General features: G+C 45.1%; 1 protein-coding gene across 1 annotated transcript in view; it reads right to left on the bottom strand.

The window, feature by feature from the left end:
* Positions 1-19632, bottom strand: part of QPCTL (glutaminyl-peptide cyclotransferase like) — a 260140-nt gene that overhangs the window by 59154 nt on the left and 181354 nt on the right. Inside the window, exon 6 of the mRNA XM_069644716.1 lies at positions 17297-17413. Coding sequence (XP_069500817.1) covers positions 17297-17413 — 117 coding nt within the window. The remainder of the gene's footprint in view (positions 1-17296; positions 17414-19632) is intronic.

The following is a 19632-nucleotide window of genomic DNA, read 5'->3' as shown; positions in this document are numbered from 1 at the left end:
CCACTGCACATACTTGTTGGAGCCACGTAATTAAAAGAAAGGCTTACTAGAACAGATACTCCAGCTCAGACTCAGGGCCAGGGGCAAACTGCTGTATTGAGAGAAACACCTGGGGGCGGGTCAGAAACCAACCACCAGTCAAGTACAAAGGCCAAGGGCCTACGTGAAGCTAATGATGAGTTACTTTAATAGAGGCAAAATCAGAATATAAGTCAGGAGTCTTCGTTTTGTAATGGTATTCCTGACGAGCACCCCTTTTGACATCTTTTCTTTTCTTTAGGATAGAATCTTAGACTTGGCGATAGTTCAGGTTCTTTTGGTGAGAACTAAAAAGAAGCCAATCACAATGCCTCCTAGTCCGTCCCCGAATTCTGACCTAGACCACAACCCACTGCCGGGTCAATCTGTCCTTGCCACGCTGCTTCATGCTTCGATATCTGCTCTGGTGATCGTCTGCAGCTATCTCATACTGTGCTTCCCAGGCTCTAACCTGGCCCTTCAGGTCCCCAGCAATAGCTGTAGTGCTGTCAGCAATGGTGTGGATTCCTTGTGCCCGATGGCTGATGTGCGCTGCATAGGTGCTATCTGTAGTTTCCTGGTCCTGACATTTCAGGCAATGGAACCAAAGCATAGCTTTTGCCTCCACATAAAACTACGCAAGCACTGTGCCGTCATACCCTCTGCCAACTTAATGGACCCCACCAAGCATTTAATAGTCCACTACTCACTCCTTTACCCCCAACTGAAATAATCACCAACAGAAAAGAAGCAAATCGACTTGAGGTCCTAAACCTTCTACAAGTCACAATGCCGGCAATAGCTCTGAAAGCAGACAATTACATTAAGCATCCCACAAAAACCCCAAATAAATAATTCACATAAGCATCGCTGTTGATCAAAAAGCCATAATGCACAAAGTAGACCTGTAAATAAAGCTGGCAAGTTTACTATTCCACCCTGCTGGACCCAAGATCACCCAGCTACCCTCTAAACAGGACATGGTAGTGGCAGCCAGGGTTGAAAAAGAAGAGATAGAGCAGGCTTGATTATGGCGATCAACGCCCTGCCCAGTCTTAGCCCAAGAGGGATCCTATCTTCGATGGCAATATAGAAATCCCCATAAAGCTCCTAGCAGGCATCAAGAAGGTCCATGCAGCCCTGTCCAGGGTCCTGCTCCTAGACGCACCTCAGCTCAATGCCCATCCTCTTTTAAGAGGTCCAGAGTTCTAATCTGTCCCGGCTAGAGAGCATGGCCATTTGGGGCCTAGGGAGTAAGAATAAAGGCATATGCTCTCCATTTTCTTGTGCACTATTTCAAAACAGCACACGCTTACAGTAATTAATACTTGATTCAGTATAATAAACAAAGTACATATAAAATCTAACATACAAAACATGAAAGATAACGTATTAAGACATTTTTCAAATTAATACTATTTTCAATGAACTTCTCCCTAAAGCGATAAAAAGAAAGTATTTTCTGTCCCTTCTCTTTTTCTAGTCCTTGTTAAAAAGATGAGAGTATACTCGCAGCTTCTGTTAAAAGCCCAAGTTTAAATCAATCACTACATCCAAAAATGTGATTACTGTGTAAAAGTGTTTTGGCTCCCAGCAGTCGTACCCTTATTCAGCACCTCCAACCTCAACAACCAAGCCCTATGAATATAACAGGCTACTACAAATACAATATGGGCTCAGTAGGAAGTCTACAAAATGTCATTGCTTCAATGGTAGATCGTAAATTGGCTAGCCTGAGAAATGGTTAAAAATATCGGATTCTCAGGGCTTTCAATTTAACACAGATAAACAAAAAGTGAGTAACGGTGTCCATGCACAAGCCACATAAAGGGCATATGCCTGAGCCACCTTGGTCCCAAGTTTTAGTAAAGGACACTAAATGGAGCGTACCCATCCTAAAACGGATATACAACGATTTCTCATATGGCGGTTTTATGTAATCAAGATAACATTCAAAGCCAAAATCTAGTTTGCCCTCAATGTAGGGTGACTCCAACTTGATGCATCTTGCCTTTTTAAATAAACTCTTTATCTCTCATGTTTTATTTTTCTCTTAATCCTGGGCAAACAGATGTATCTATTTTATCTGGGAATTCTCATAGTGCAGCTTCTTTCAGCCCTATTAATTGCTTCTTGGCATGTACTACACATGGGAAACATTTCCACCCCTCTAAGCTTCTCGGTGTTTTCCATAGGTTATCGGAACTCCACAGCCTAAGCTTACCAAGCATTCTATTTTACTCTTAGCATCTCTACATGCTCTTATATCAGCCTGATTTCGTTGTTGCACATTGTTTAACTCTGGGGGCCAAACAGGTCAAAAAAGAAACCAAATTCAGGCCTCGCTAAATCCCCTCGCCCCCTTGCATTGGCAAGAATTTCTTAGGAGTGTCGAGGGTCAATTTCAAAACACTAGCCTCTTTTGGTGAGCTACTGTTCAGGGTTTGCAATTGTCAATGTATTTGTTGCGCTGTCCTTGGTGCCCACTAGGTGGCAGCAGCGCGCACAGTATTTTATATACAAGGGTCATGTCACAGATTGATACAGGGCATGCTGCCCTGTTTGCTGGGTTGTGCATCAATGGAGGGGTTTGGTCTCCTGGGCAGCTGGCATTCACTGTGCTAATTATTGAGGAGTCTGTTTCGAGTCCCTTTCCATTGCAAAGCGCAGTACGTTTTGATTGCAGCCCCATGCGGTCGGCAGACATAAGGCTCATTTATATTCCTAATCTTTATATATAAAGCTGAATGTATACATGTGTGTATGTTTGTCCGGCTATACAAATCCACACAGTTGAACCCACGTCTACCAAATTTTGCATGGATTCCTCTTTTGTTTGGGGCAAGACAGTGTTTGGATGAACAAAATGCACTCCGTAGACACCCTCATTTACCGATGCTCACCCCCGATTCTCTACATTAGTGAGTGTGAAGTGTCTGAAGCAAAATGTTGGATGTGTTGGTTATTCCTTAGAGATTTATTACTATTGTATACAGTTAGCATTTTTTAATTAAAGGATTTTTCAAGGGAATCTGAATTTTTAAAGTACATTTTTTTTTGTTTTATCACGCCACTCCAAATATGGGAAATGGCGAGGTTACAGTTTACTTAAGTTCATTCATGAGAAGAGAGCACAATCAATCTTTCTTGGACATTTTTATCAAAGATGAAAAACATGAAAGCGAATATCACTTGGAAAAGCTCCATCTGATGCAAAGCGAAAATCAATATCAAGAGCTTCTGAAACACAACAAACAGCAGCACGACCTGCCGACCAGAGGACAAGAGCAACATCCTCCAGGGCACGAGACACCACTCAATCATGACACAGGCAACAACGGTTACCCCAACTAGTGGAAAATTAACTGTTTTATGAGGTCCACAGCGGGGGGCAACAACCAGTGGGAAAAGGGGTCTTCAGCCCACCCTCTCACGCATGAAATTCTGGGTTATGTTGTCTTGACCTTGATCACCTACAGAGCCGTCAATAGGCAGGACAAGACATTGTCCGTGGGGCTGTGCTGGCAACTTCTTCTGTAAAACATTTGTTAGCAAGTGAGCTTTCGTATGCATTCAGTTTTAGGAAACTGAAATCGTTATGGAATGTTAGCACTTGCAGGTTAGACGAGTGCTTCAAAGAGTGAAAGCGGAAGGGTGCCACTGCTCTTCATAGCAGCCCATTTGACTGTAGAAAAACCTGAACGTTGCCGAGCGAACTTGTAGCTAAGATCCCAGAGTTCTTTGTGAAAGGCTATCACTACCCTAAAGCTGGTTCCTTGTGCCATTTGATTCCATTTATTGTACCAGTGGGGACGGCCTATTCTCGTGCCTACACCTGAGGTGGCTCTGATCTGCCCGTTTCTAGTTGCTCTTCAATTTTCTGAATTGTACACTACAGTGTATTTTTTGTATCTTTGCTTTCCGTCAAGTTATTGTGTTAAACTTCTAGTTCGGCCTTGATAAATAATCTCATACACCTAGTACCTGCCTTCCACGATTCTAATTCTGTCATTTCTGTTAATTTGTTGTCTAATGCGCTTCCTGCTTTCCAAATTATACAACTTGGAAGTGGGTTAAATTCCCAGTGGGGCACTGACCAACCCTTGCTCTGTGTGGTGCTTTTTCTGCAGGTGACACCATTATCCATTAGTGTCTGTTTTCAGACGTGAAGTAAAGAGTGTGGAAGCTTTTAACATTGGCGCTTCTCCTAGAGTCTCGCACCCTAACCACCACATTTGGTCAAGAATGCCCACAAAAAGCAAGTGACTCACAAAATAAAGCTACTTTTTAGTTTGGGCTATTACATCTATAAGCTGAAACGATTGCATTGGAGTACAGATGGCATATTAGGAGGTACACACTGCATGTAAGTGTTCGGTTATTTGCCCAACCATTGAATGCTGATGGCCATTCTAGACCCTATGGTAATTCCTACCCCTCCACGTCCAAAACACCTCCTCCTGGGAACTCTTTGAACTTGCTTTAAATCAAGCTTTACCATCAATCTTTGCACTTGAGCATGCCAGTGTTTTTTCAAAGCAGTCTTCTGAGAGCTAATTACTTAACAGGAGTTGTAAACCCGCTACTAGTGTAAAAAAAATATTATTCAGGTCTGCCTAAAGACTCCATTTATAAGCACTCTGGGCCTCATTACGGCTTTGGCCGTAGCCATGCCGCTATTGGCTGCCTCCAAAACCGGGTCCGGGTTCCCTGAATGGGGAATTACCAGGCCATCCCGAGTTGGGAGGGCCCGGTAATTCCTCCCTCAGGGAACCCGGGCCCGGACCTTCCCCATTCCCATTCGAGCCCCCATAGGGCTCAATGGGAATGGGTGCAGGGAGCTAACAACGGGCCGATTACGACCGGCCAGTTGTTAGCTTCCCTGTTCCTCTCGCGGGACCCGGTAACTATGCCTGGTTTTACCAGGCATCCTTACCGGGTCCCGCGAGGGGACCTAGTAATCAGGTGGAATGGGAATAACGGGTCCGCATCCATTAGCGGACCCCGTTAACCCATTCCACCTGACTTGTAATGAGGCCCCCTGTGTCCTTAACTCAAGTTCTCTTAGAAACAAGCATTGGCAAAGCCAAGTTTTGGCTTCTGTATAAGTATCACACATCGTCTACTAGATGCCCAGGTAACTCACCATTTTGCAACTGCGACCATCAATGGCCAGTTAAAACCACTAAAGATGTGCCTGGTAAGTGTCTCTCATGCCTACACAAAAGTCCAAACTGTTGGCACTGCCAATGATTGTTTCAAGTGGAGTTTATCGAGGTCTCCTAGTTTATAGATGAAGAAAAAAGTGGGTTAGCATTTTAGGACTTATAGTCTCCCATTCAGGGTGGGGCAAATACAGTTTCAAAGAAACTCTTTAGCTTAAAACTTTTATATTAAGCTTTACATACTCTAATGTTGATTTGGGTGATTTGTGTACTTTGCAAGTAAACTAAGATGACATGCATTACTCACTATAATAGCATTTCTGATGATTGTATCGGCTTAAATGCACATGCTGTGCATATATTCTGACATCCAGTGGTCCCCGCGGAGTAATGCATCTTGTCTTTCAAGAACCTAAAGTGGACGTCAACATGGGCGTGCCTGTAAAACTATCCCTAATGTGATGTGTAGTGTACCCAAAATCCCTCACGCGTCCAGGTCCCTCCTATTGTATTTGTTTCTCCCATGAGGGAGCCCAATGACTATTGCGAGTGAATACATAAGAGAGAATGTAGAAAGAAGTCTATGTTCCTTCCATCCGAGCGGGGAGGAAGGGTGGGCACATGTGAATCTAAGCAGATATAACCAGAAATTCTATTACGGTGAGTAATGCATGTCTTCTGATGCTTGTTTATCTGTTTAGAATGACATGCTGTGCATAGACTAGTGAGCAGTACCTGGAGTTGGAGGTGGGTTGTGAGAAGTAACAATAGTGAAAAGATGTTTTAATACTGCTTTTCCCACCTGCGAATCAGACCTAGAATGAGTGTCTAGGCAATAGTGTTTTGTAAAGGTGTGTACAGAACTCCAGGTTGCCGCTTTGCAAATGGACCCCAGGGGAACATTTGCAATGAAAGCTATGGAAGCCCCAGTGCCTCGAGTAGAATGTGCTCTAGGCTTGAAGTGCAGTTCTCTCTTAGAGTGTAACAGAGTGTGATGCATTTGACAATCCACTTTGAGATGGCTGATTTAGAGACAGGATCCCCTTCTCTACCAGCTGCCACTGAAACAAAAAAATGGTTTGTTTTTCTCAGTGGTCTAGTTATTTCCAGGTAAAACATGACTGCCCTGCGCACATCTAATGTGTTTAGGCTTCTTTCGGCCACGTAAGTGGGATTCTAGAAGAAAGTAGACAGTTCAATTGATTGGTTCACATGGAACGTAGAAATAAATGTAGGCGCAAATCGAGGGCGAGTCTGCAGAACCACCTTATCTCTGAACTGTAACAAAAGGGTCTAGAACTGAAAGGGCCTGTAGTTCACTAACTCTCCTTATAGAAGTGATAGCCACTAGGAAGGCTGTCTTATAGGTAAGATCTTTGAGACTTGCCTTATGCATAGGCTCAAAGAAAGACCCCATAAGTCTAGTCAATACCACATTTAGGTCCCATCCGGGAGCCGGGTTAGAAATGGTGGGGGATGAATCCTTATAACCCCTTCCATGAAAGCCTTAATAACTAGTATTTTCCACAACCTTCTGTTATGACGTAGTGTAGGCTGAGAGAGCAGCTAAGTGAACCTTCAGGTAATTAAAAACCAGGCCTGAGTCTAGTAGGTGAGTCAGGTACAATACAATGCGTGTAGGAGAGCTGTCAATAGGATTGACGCCCTTGGAATTGCGCCAGATACCAAAGCGCTTCCATTTACTGGAGTAGCAGCATCGGGTGTTAGCTTTTTCTCGCCTCCTCAAGTATGTCCATGCATCTCTGAGGGAGTTGTAGGTGCCTGAACTCTATGACCTCAGGAGCCAAGCCGCTAATTTCAGGGTTTGAGGGCATGAGTGAAGAGTCTCTCCCTTGTCCTGAGATAACATGTTGTACGGGCAAGGCAGTTTCATTGGAGGAGATAGGGACATCTACATCAGATGAGAGAACCAGGGTTGGCAGGCCCACATAGGGGCCACCAATACCATGGTGACTGGTTCCTGGTGCATCTTATGCACAAGCTTGTTGAGTAGGGGAGTCGGGGGGAGCCCAGAGGGGGAAGTGTAAACAAATTTCCTTGACCATGTTATTCAGAGACTGTTCCCCTTGAATCTGTTCTGGAGGCATAATCTTGGCATTGGGCGTTCTCCAGAGTTGTGAACAGGTCGTTCTTTGGGAAACCACATTGTGCGAAAACGTTGGAGACAATGGGCCTCATTACATGGTAGGCAGTAAGGGATTACCGGTAAGGGCACCGGTAATCCCTTACCACCCTACTACGAGGTCCCTTAGCGGGTCCCTTCCACAACACCTGGTTTTACCAGTATGGAAGGGACCCGTTGAGGGACTTCAGAGCTAATAACGGGCCCGCTAAGAGCGGGCCCGTTGTTAGCTCCATCCCCATTCCCATTGAGCCCTACGGGGGTTCAAATTGGAATGGGGAATGGTTCCCGGAATGGGGATTTACCGAGTCCTCCAAGGTCGGAATGACCCGGTAATTCCCTATTCCGGGAACACGGACCCAGAATGCGGTAAGGGGGTAGCCATGGCGCTAAAAGCGCCATGACTACCGCCTACCGTGAAATGAGGCCCAATGTCTTCGTGTAGTCCCCATTCGTACTCTACGGGCAGTGGGAAGTCTCTGCTGAGCACGTCCGCTAGAAGACTGAGTTCCCCTGGAATGTGTTGAAACAGGAACATCTCGTGTTTGAGAGCTGATTTCCAAATGTTCTGGGACATCTTGGATAGCCCTGGAGAGTGTGTGCCCCCTTACTTGTTCAAGTAACACATGGCTGTGGTGCTGTCTGAGAATCAGGGCCGTCTTCCCCTGTAATTGTTTGAAAAGAAAAGCTTTCAGTGCCTTGAATACGGCTAACAGATCCAACAGATTTATGTGGTTGGACGCTACTACTGGGGACCACACGCCGTACGCTGTCTGCTGAAGCAGGTGAGGCTGCCCCACTATCCCGTGAGGGATGCGTCTTTCGCGAGAGTGGCTTCTACTGCGGGGGTGGTGAAGGTTTTCCCCTTCAAGAGGTTTTCCCTCGACCACCACTGCAGAGAGAGAACGAGGGCTAGCGAGACAACCACCAGATCTTCTCATTGTCCGCTGGTCTGACACCACTGGCTGTTGAGCCACTCTTGCATAGGACGCAGACGCGCGTGAGGAACTAAGTAAATGCACAACGCCATTATTCCCAACAGTCGCATGGCTTTGCGTACCATCACCTCTCGACCTGCTACATATTGAGGGATCTGAAACAGCATGTTTTGAACCCTCTCGTTGAAGGGGAAGACGAGGCTGTCTTCTGTCCGAATTAGAGCCCCTAGGAATTGTTTGACCTGACTGGATCCCAGGCTGAATAAGAGGTCTATCATATTTTGGGTGTTCAACAGGCATGTTCTGTAGGAATCCCCTTTTATGAGCCAGTCGTCGAGGTAAGGGTACACCGGAACAGGTTCTCTGTGCAGGTGCGCTGCTGCTACTGCCAGTACCTTCATAAACACCCCTGGCGCTGAAGCAATGCCGAAGGGGAGTACTTTGAACTGATAGTGCTTGTCCTCTATCATGAACCCTAGGTATTTTATGTGTGCTGGCAACATTGAAATATGAAAGTATGCATCTTTCCTATCCAGTGTTGCCATGTAACCCCACTGTTTCAGCAGAGGGATTACCTCCTGCAAAGTGACCATATGAAACTTTTGAGGTTTGACAAATGTGTTCACTGGGTGCAAGTCTAGCACAGGGAGCATGGTGAGATCCTTTTTGGGTACAAGGAAGTACACTGAATAAACACCCTTGTTTACCTGTTGAAGAGGGACTACTTCTATGGCGCCCTTCTCCTGCAGGATCTCGACCTCTTGCAGCAGGATGCGTAGGTGTTCCTGCGTCAGGCGTCTTGATTTTGACGGTCTGAATTGAGGTGGTCGGCAAAATTCTATGCAGTACCTGTGGGTGACGGTCTTGAGCACCCACTGGTCTGTTTTTATCCCCTTCCATGCATGAAAGAATGATGTTAGACGTCCCCTGATCGGTGAGGCATGGGAGGGGACCTGGATCTGAGGGGCATTTCTGACCCGAGGCTGAGGAGCCTCTGGGAGTGGAATTCCGGCCTCTACCCTTTCCACTGCGTAGTCCTCTAGGTGGATACGTGGTGGTGGTGTTGAATCCTTGTCCTGAAGGCCAGTTGTTTCTTGAATTATACTGGTTTTGAGGGGAGCGAGATTGCCGATGAAAGGAACGGCGAGAACTGCCCCCCTCTGATGTGAAGGCCTTTGGGTAATATGGTTTAAGGTTTTGAGAGTTTCATGCGCCTTCTTAGCTGTCTCAAGTGCTTCATCCACGGCCTTGCCAAACAAGTTGGTCTCCTCAAACGGCTTGTTTATTAAGGCTGCTTGGGTTTCAGGCTTAAAACCAGAGTTCCTCAACCAGGCATGCCGTTTTAGTAGTGTACCCTGGGCCAAGGTCCTTCCCGCTGTTTCAGCAGCGGCCAATTTTGTGGTTGATTTGCTTGCCTTCCAATACAATCCCGAGCAGTTTAGCCCGCATTGGTTTAGGGACTTCTTGAAGGCCTTCTTGCAACAAATTCCACTGTACATCTGAGTAGCTAGCCAACCGAGCGGTGTTGTTGGCTATTCGGGTGTAGAATGCAGCAGCAGTCGTGACCCTTTTTCCCAGTCCATACAACTTTTTACCTTCATTATCAGGTGGTGCCCCTTTCTCGAAGTCGTAACTACTAGGGAATCTGGAGTGGCATGCCCTTTAATGTAAAGGGGGTCGGTAGGAGAAGGGTGAAACAGCTTTTCTACCCCGGGATTAACTGCCCTGGTCTGGGCTGGAGTTAACAATGAAGGCGCCAGACGTCTCTTCATAGAGTTCAGTAAGGAAATAGCCTGACTGGCAGGAGGCTTTTCTTTCAGTATGTCCTCTACAAAATCAGAATCCTGCACAGCCTCTTGTGTGGCGATTTGAAAATGTTCAGCCGCCTTCTTTAAGATGGCGTTGAACGCCATTTGATCATCCATAGGTGAGGCCTGATGGACAGGAGTGGTAGGAGGGGAATACATACACAGAGCGTCAAGGGCCGGGGTAGGAGTAGAGGACATCCAGGGTTGATTATCAACACGATGGCTGTCTTCCCAATTGTCCATGGGATCAGCAGGATAATCCATAGGGTGCCCAAAGTTATCATCAGCCTGTATGTAGGTATTGATAGGCACCTCGTCATCTGTAAGGTCAAAAACATTCCGTTCATGAGGGTCCTCAATGGTCCACTAAACTTAGCCATAGGCGTAAAAGGAAGTTCTTCATGAGGCCTCTAGGGAGCAAACCTCTGAAAATTCAAACAACGAGGTTATGGCAAATAAAGTCACAAGGTCCACAGCGTTTGTATAACAATAAAAGAGATCAACCAAGGATGCAGGTGTCTGGGTGGTGTGGGGCTGTGTAAAGTTACATTGCCCCCTCGCGGTGGCAACCTCACATTAAAATTATGTCAATTGAGGCAAAATTAATTTGCAAATATCGGACTGTCACTTCTGGACTCAATTCAGACCATGAGTTTGCCACCTTTTTATAATTCAGGATGCACATTATTGACTGAGATTGACAAGTGCCTCTATCTACCCTTTGTGAAAACTGTTATTATTTCTTGTCCATGGGGCTGTGTCCCCCATATTGAACTTTTTTGTTTATGTATTGCCATAATGCCTAATGCTGACTTGTAGCAGCGCACTCACGTCCTGTTATTTCAGCCGCTATCTTGTGGCTTGCAAACCCTTTCTTCCCCTTATTATTTAATTCCATTCACAATTGTATGTGGTTTTATTCATCAGTCCTCTTTTCAATGCATCATTATCAATTAATTGACTTGGCTACTAATATATTGGTTTTTTTTAGTTCTTTTCTTTTGGTTAATTAATTAGTTCTGGAACATATTATTCGTACTGGGCCTACGGACCTCCTTTTAATGTAGTAAGGTTCCCCTGTTAGGCTCTTTTCGTTCTTTCAATATGGTGGCTCGTTTTCCCAACTTGCTACACCATAGTTGCATGACCATACATCTCACTGCCTTTAGACTCTAGTATATGTAGTCCTACTACTATTACGCGAATCGCGCGATGGAATCCTGAGCAGACACAAACTTACAATCGTCGCAGTAAGACGTGTTAATACGCTCCCCCTAATTATAGACGGTCAAGGACCTAATTGGTTGTTTCCTGGTACAATTATCTTTGCAATTCTTGTATATTACGGCATAATTACGGCTGATATATTTAATTCCTTGTTGATCAGGAGCCAATTAGTGGTTTAAAAGGGTTATTGTTGGCCTTTCTGCAACATTAATTTGAGACCCGGTTTTTCTTCTTTTGTTTTTGTTGAATTTTAGCCTTCTGCAATAGCGAGGCAGTTTGAGGTATGTTTTAATCTTTAATGATTCTGGTATCTTGGTTATAAATGGTTTTGTTCTAATTTTGGTTGTTTATATTAATTACATATTGGGGTCTTCTCAGAATTCATCCTGGCATTGTCCTACGTTTAATTCTGACGACTAATTGCTGTAATTCAAGGTAAACCGTTTACTTCACAATTATGGGGCACATATTAGTCTTTTATTTTAAGACTTTTCTGATTGATTCGGTTGGTACATGATTGCGCTGCTATGGTCAACCCTTGTTTCTAAAATTGTGCTTTAATTTTTCTCTGCAATTGTTTCCATGCACACATGCTGCCACGAATGAAACTTACAACTTGCGGTAATTTAACCTCATTTATTATGGGTTTTTACATGTATTGCATATGTGTTAATTGTGGTTGCACCTTGCCCTGGTTCCTTTCCCTTCCCTTGTACCTTTGTTTGTTTTTGATACATTGTACTAACTGCATACATTGTAATTTATTTATAATTTACTTGCCATTTTTGTATAACTGTAACCTCTGAAGAAGAGCTGTACGCAGCTTGAAACACGTGTTAGGCGTTTTTCACTTTCAATAAATTTCAATTCCTTGGCGCAGAGAGACTGGGACCTCTTTTGTTCTTCTCTCTGAAAATTCAACAAACTTCTCCAGTCTGTTCATGCACCTCTCAAACTTCTCCCTGGCCCATGATGATGAACCAGAGGAGTCCCGGGGCGGAAAGGGATCTTCTTGATGAATTTCCACTTCAGAACATCAAGGTTTTTCTTCTAAAGTCTTGGATAAAGACAAAGGGCTCTCAGAGTACTCTTTTCGAGGCTGCGGGCATTGTGACGTGTCTTTAGACGCGTCTTTCTGACGTTCTTTCTGTTTCGATGTTTGTTTCGACAGTTCCTTGTTTAACCGCCAAAGTGATCCCTGCAATACTATTGCTGATGCTCAGGGTTTCAGGGAGGCCCAGAGGCAGTTCAAGAGCAACCAGTCATGCAGGAGCCTGGTCCCGTATGTTCAGTGGGTGGCCAGGTAACCAGTATGCACAGCAGACAGGGACATCAGCAAGGGAGAGGGAAAGAGAAAGTGGTAGTGAAAATGAAGGTCTTAATTTCGGAACCAGGTGGTCCTGCTCAAGTCTGAGTGTGGCAGGGAGGCTATTCCAGAGGGAGGCCCTAGCCGAAGACTTAAATGTACCCCCCACTCGCTGCTTGGAGAGGCGCCTGAACCTCAAAGAGTTGGAGGTGGATGAGCGGCGGGCTCGAGAAGGAAGATGCTTAGGAAGAGAAAGTTGGATGTAGTGTGGTCCCTGGCCCCAGAAAGTCTTGTGGACGATGCAGATGGTGTTGAATTTGATCCTCGCAGCCACAGGGAGCCAGTGGAGAGATTTCAGGGCTGGAGAGATACAGTCCCTGGGCTTGAGGCCAAGGACAAGTCTTGCTGCCCTGGATACCTTGTAGAGAGCGAGAGTAGAGGCAGGCAGATTTAGAAAAAGGCTGTTGCTGTAGTGCAGCCTATAGAGGACCAGGGCTCTGGAGACAGTGAGCATCTGGGGGAAAAGTGAGAAAAGGAAGAATACCTCTGAGGAGGTGCAGCTGATAGTGTGACTTCTTTCTTTGAGACGTCTGAGATGTGAGGGGAGAAGGGGAGAGAGAGAGAAAGAGAGCGAGAAAGAGAGCGAAAAAGAGAGCGAAAAAGAGAGCGAAAAAGAGAGCGAAAAAGAGAGCGAAAAAGAGAGAGAAAAAGAGAGAGAAAAAGAGAGAGAAAAAGAGAGAAAGAAAAAGAGAGAGAAAAAAAGAGAGAAAGCACAAAGGCCTGACCAAAGATAACCAGGTTGTAGAGTCACAATTGGAGAGCAAGTCTTCACGGGTGGGTGTTCAGAAGAGCGATTTCCATGCTTCCGACTGCTCTGAAGCCAGACTGGTGGTCATGTAGGCAACCAAAAGATTCAGAATGTAGATTAAGCTGGGAGATGGCCAGCTTTTCCAGGAGTTTGCCCAGGGAAGGAGTGATGAGATCGGGTGATAGTTTGCCAAAGAGTAAGGATCGCCAGAAAGCTTCTAAAGAAGGGGGTGCACAAGGGAGTGCTTGAGGGGGTGGGGGGGGAGAAGTTTCCAGTGGCAAAAGAGTTATTCCAGAAATTGGCCAAGGTTGGAGCAAGGGTGTCAATGTGGTCCTTACTGGTTCTAGAGGAGCAGGGGAGCACCTGCTTTGACAAGACTTTCATAGATCCGACTGGTCTAGCAACATCGTTAGGAGTGAAGAGGGGGAAGCAGGAGAAAGGAATAGGATAAGCGGTCGGCGAGGGACCTGCAATGGTCAGGGAGAGGAAGAGGAGGTAGAGGAAGAGAGAGTGGACTGGATGTCCTGGGTTTTAGCGGTGAAATGAGATGCCAAGGCAGTGTAAAGGGCCTGGGAGGGAACAGGAGAGGTAGAGACTGCCGCAGGATTGGCCAGCTCCTTGCAAATTTTGAAAAGTTTGGCCGAGTTGTTAGAGGCCGCAGAGAAGTGGGTTTGGATGTAGGCTCTCTTCTTAGAGAGGACAGAGAGTCTGCATTGCCTTTGGAGAAGGCGGCAGCCCAGTTTGTCAGGAGATGTGCTTGATGCCCTCACTTCCTCTCTGCCACCCTACACTTGCGCTTAAGGGTGGCAAGGTCAGGATCATACCAAGAGATGCACTTGAATGTGGGCTTCAAAAGGATCCTCGGGACAGGTCTTTACTTACATGCTTGCATATTGCAAGTAATTATCTTTGGTAGTATAGGTTCATCAAATGATGTCAATGAATGATCACAATTACCATTACGGGCCCAAAATTGAAACCTGCCCCTTCCATTGAAATACCCTTCTTGGCAACAGGACATATTTTACCATTAGGGCCCTCAAAATCATTCAGTAGCCCTTAATCTCAAAAATAAGGTTATTAACTTCCCAAATTGGATTGAACATTCTGGGTATTTTCTTTTGCCTGGTTTACGGAGAAATGGAAGTAGTGGCCTTCCTCTTAGACATGTTTATGGAAGCCAGTGACTTACCAAAAGCTCGAGGCACTTAGTAGATGCAGTATTCACTGTTTACACAGAACCACCTAGGCACATATATTCTTCCTTCTGTGGCATTCTACAACATACAACAACCCACTTTGCAAGAATGTGCACTTTACTTAATAGGTGTGACCGCATAAAAGCAATACTAACAATATACATAACAAATACTATCAAGCATTTGCATATAAAGGTATACAGTACTTCTAGCAAAAGCAATGTCCAAAGCAAGTGATCAACAATATAGAAACGAGAAGAAAGAAAAAAAAAAAAAAGGAAAATCAAACTTCCCTCTGGGAGAAGCGTAAATATGTGCAAGCTGTAAAAATGTCAGGATGGAGGAGAACTTTCGACCAAATTCAGGGCCATCCAGAGTCCTCCTCCATACCCCCCGCACCCTCTATCCTGCACTCAGAGTAGCCTGCGTAATCGGTACAGTCAGCACAGAGAAATACGTAATTGCAATGAGGCTATATAGTCTTATTCATGATGCTTAGGTCAGTAGGAAATTAATCAGGTCCGATATACAAGACCATCCCAAGTCCACTTTCAGTCCCAAATAAACTGAAGCGTCCAGCTAAAGCATTCAGGCGTGATGGCAAAATTAATAAATCAAGGAAAGACAGATTTCAATTAGATGGAAATTGGCGGCCAACGAAAAGTCACAGCAAGGGGTCGGGGATTTGGTGTCACAGTTCGAGAGGTCTTCTGTCAATATTTCAAGACCTACATTTAACAGAGGCAAATTAACTCACCGACTGCCGATTATCTTCAATAGCGGCGGATAATAAAGTACAATTATCCTGTAGGGGCTCCCAGACGTCGGAAATGGTTTGCAGCCCCTAATCCGTCTTATGCCTCACGCCTCAGCACAACAGTTGTGCAGCACCCTTAACCGCAGTGGACTTCGCTGCAAGGGCGACCCGCTTGATCTTTTAAACGGTTTCCTCTTTCTCCCAAATAGGGAGCGGGCCTCCAGACCCAACAAGGAGCAACAGGATTAACAGGACATGGCACCCAGGTGTCAGACGTCCTCAAAGACTGGTCATCCCTGAGCCAAACAATCACATTTTCCGAGCTGGGATGTTGGGGATATAGCGCAGCCACAACTGCCATCACCTGGTGAAATCTTCCCTGAGAGACGCCCACCAAAACAGCCTCTTATCTCTCTGGCTGCCTGCAGCACCAAGAAGTCATGGATATGGTGAACATTGCACTTTACAAATACTGACAATTGGGGCATAGTGTAGTTTGCACCACCGCCCGCAGCAGACCGTGCATCTCACTTGCATATATACACCCTCCCCCACCCCCAAACTTCCGGACGTGCACAGCTGGTTCTAGCGCTTTTGCCCCACTCATCTTTATTACTTTACAAATACTGCTAAACACAACCGAACATAACCTGGAGAGAGCCCAGGAAAAAGCTCGAGATATTGTAATGTGGTGGCCCCTCCCTCCAACCGTTTGGGTGGCTAGTAAATGGTTTGAATTTGTGTAGCCCTGTGACTGAGGCCTGGGTTCTCCTTGTGCTTCTGGGATGAGCCTACATCATAATACAGCTTTGCAAATCTAGGTCACAGGGAACCATGCCCCTGGAAGCTTGGACATTCTTCAGGAGGTGGAATCTGCTAGCACTGGCTCGAAATAACCTAAGATCTGTGGCCATGTGGCACCAGAGCTTTTGACAGTCCTTCGGAAGCACTGGGTACCTGAGCATTGGCAGTGTAACCAAAAATGTGAGCATTTTCCAAATGACAGTCCTGCAACCCAACTTTTATCGCACAGTATCAGGACAATATCCCGGTCCATCACTCAAACTGCTCTGTCCCCCGCTTTATCCTATGGGTGTTTTGTACTGGAGCACACATTCGGACGAAAATGCTCCAAACTCAGACACAACCTAAATTACATGTGATCCGATGGTTGACACTGGACCTGGTGGTTAAATGTCAGAATACGCTTGCACCTATACATTTGAGGTTTTACTTTACTTACCTGTAAAGATACATAAAGTGTTAACTATCTTTTGAGTGAGCATTCCTTGCTTCAAAGTATTAGTTCATCTCCCTTCATTCTTGCCCACCCCATTCCCTCCAAATAGCTTGGTCTTTACTGCACAAACACTTCTGTAAATGGATGGTCCAAAGGAGAGCCAAGAACTTCATCTTGATTATAGCAATGCTCCAGTTGGCCCTTACACTGCAGTTGCAGGGAAAGCTCTTGGAATAATTCCTTTCCACTTGGGTACAATGTATCAGATGGGCACTATTTTTCCTCAGGAAAAAACGTTACTGTGCAATTTGTGTTCATACAAAGAAAGCATTGTGGTGAGCACATGCATGTATCTAATAATCCAGAGCAATGCGTGTTGTGCTAATAAGTATATATAAGTATTGTTTATTTCTTGAGCTCCCCTTCAAATGCTTTGTAAAAGAAATCACTGTAACAAATACTTGGAAATGTTAATTAAACGGTATCATTTGCCTTAATATTCCAGGAATGCATAGAGCAATCTTCCTGAGCCTCTTTGCATTATAACTGTACGCACTGCAAACAATCCATTTTCAGACTCCACCATGAGCAGAGGGTTACAAGGAACCACTCTGCACCCAGAGTAGATCACAGTATTTTCTCCTTCCAACCCTTCGTCCCCCACAGCATTATGAAACAATCCATTACCTTTGAGCAAGAAAGGAACATGGTCGTCATCCACAGGCCCAGAAACTCTATCCCGGCGAAAGTACTGCGGTTCAGTGGGTAGGAATTGCAGAAGAGCCATCTTGCGCAGACGCTTTTCTGGAAAAACAAAAGATAATGGTCAGAGAGACTTTGATAATCATTACCACAGTTAGCACATAGGAGGATGCAATTGATTGCTCTGCGTATCTGTTATCAACTAGAGAATTGAGAATTGATCCATCCTGCATCACAATTACCAATGCCTGCCTGCAAAAACACACTAAGGCCTGTACAAGGACAGGCAAACTAGAGATTAGAAGCCGCGTGGACAGCTTGAACACAGTAAAAAACACAAGGCTGTGTACAAAAAACAGGATACAACCACTTAGGCGACAACCATGGTGGGCCCACACACAGCATAGGAGTTAGCCGGCAGGGGCGCATCGAGTCTGGTACAAGCAGAAGAGAATACTGCAAGGGACACATGAGGTGCTTTACTACCATTGGAATCACACCAGGTTGGACACAAAAAGTAGGAGATTGGCATGGCCGTTTACAAATAAATAGGAATCAGAATAAGTTGATTCAAGCACCCAGGAGTTCAACAAGAATTTGCACATGCCAACATAAACAACAGGAATAGTTACAAACATGAAATGAGGAGGCTAAATATAAATACACAGAAAAGAGTTACTGTTGGACATACAAACACGATGCAGAAAAGCATCCGTGTATAACCACATAGAGGATCATTGCACATTTGGGTACAAACACAAAAGAAGATAGCTTTAATGAGGCATGTGCAGACTGCTACAAACATTTCCTCTGCAGGCGCCACATTTGCTATAAAAAACACATTTCCTCAGCAGGCGCCTCCCTCTGGAACAGCCTCCCTGCCACCCTCCGTCTTGAGCCCGATATTCTTAAGTTCCAAAAACTCCTCAAGACCTTCCATTTCTCCTCTTCCTTCCCTCTCATCCTGCTAACCTAGATCTCTGCTCTTGCCTTTCTCCCTCCTTCCATACAGCTTACTGAATGGCCGCCCGGTGTACCCCAGAGTATCACAGGACCCAGGAACCCCTGCCAGTCCTTCTGCACTGGCCTCAGGGCCCTTCCCCAGTCTCTACTGACTGGGTGCACTTGGTCCCCTGCCCCTCTCTCATCCTGCTTGCACTTATACTACAGCTCTGCCTGTAGATCTTTCTGTCCTTCCTTGTCTTACCCCATTAATGAAAAAAAACGCAGAATCGCCGTCAGGCCTATTTGTTGCATCTTAACTGTTAAATGTACCATATCCACTTAATCTGCCTGTGCAGACGGTTATCCCTTCAGAAATTCAAGGGCTCTGAGCGAATTGTTATTTTGCCAGTGTTCCCACCCTCCTTGAGCGCTTTGGAACACTTGCCTGTGTGTAGGCGCTTTATAAATAAACAATACCATAGCACATTAGGCTGCCCCTGGAGTTGAATATGTGGATTGTACAAACATGCAAGCGATCTGCAATGTCTGGAACTAACCCAGAATACAGACAAGGCTGGAAACTAACAGGAGGCCTATACAAATGGGTATCATAAGGGAGGCAATCTGCAGAGGGTGTAGGAGGTTGTAGATCACCTCCTAGCAGGAAACCACCAACTGTAGTTGTTACATGTCTTCTACAAAGACAAAGGAGGTAGCCTACAGGGGTTATAAACAAGCACTATGCAAATGGCATACAAGGCTGGTATGGACATACAAATCTACAGAAGCTAGCCATACAAGGCTGGTATTAACACAGGAGCCACACTGTATAATCCCTACAAGATTGCAACAAGTTTCTCCTTACAATTTCAACCATTTATAACAGTCACTTCTACGTGTCCCCATGATTTGGGAGGAGGACCTTACAAAATTAACTTTTGACAAATGTACTTTTTTTGAATCATAGAAAGGCAAATTAGCGAAAAATGTGCTATTACAAGTATGATAACTTGCTTCAGATCACTAAGCAGTATTCTGCTTGCAAGACCAGGCCTTGTTAAAGTTCCTTTTTAGAGGCAGCATCATTTTCCTTGGATATTGAATTTCTGTACCTCTGTTAAAGTCCAATAACTGCATAGATATTCTTTCAAATGATAATACTAAGCTAGCCTTGAAATGATTGTGCAGTTTTTATGGCATCATGAGGGAGGCATTAAATGGAGGCACGTAGAAGTAGGGGGTAACTAATGAGCTTTCAGAATGCACTTTGTGTTCTCTTTCTTCTCTATATCTGCTCTCTTAGTTCACTGGTTTTTTCTCAAGAGGACGGATTTTGACAGACTGCAGTTATGCAGATGAAATGAAGCAAATGGGTG

Source organism: Ambystoma mexicanum, chromosome 2p (assembly GCF_040938575.1).
Source record: "Ambystoma mexicanum isolate Mex_15411 chromosome 2p, UKY_AmexF1_1, whole genome shotgun sequence".
Lineage (NCBI taxonomy): Eukaryota > Metazoa > Chordata > Amphibia > Caudata > Ambystomatidae > Ambystoma > Ambystoma mexicanum.
Note: the sequence above shows the minus strand (reverse complement) of the source record. Positions and strands in the feature narration are given on the sequence as shown.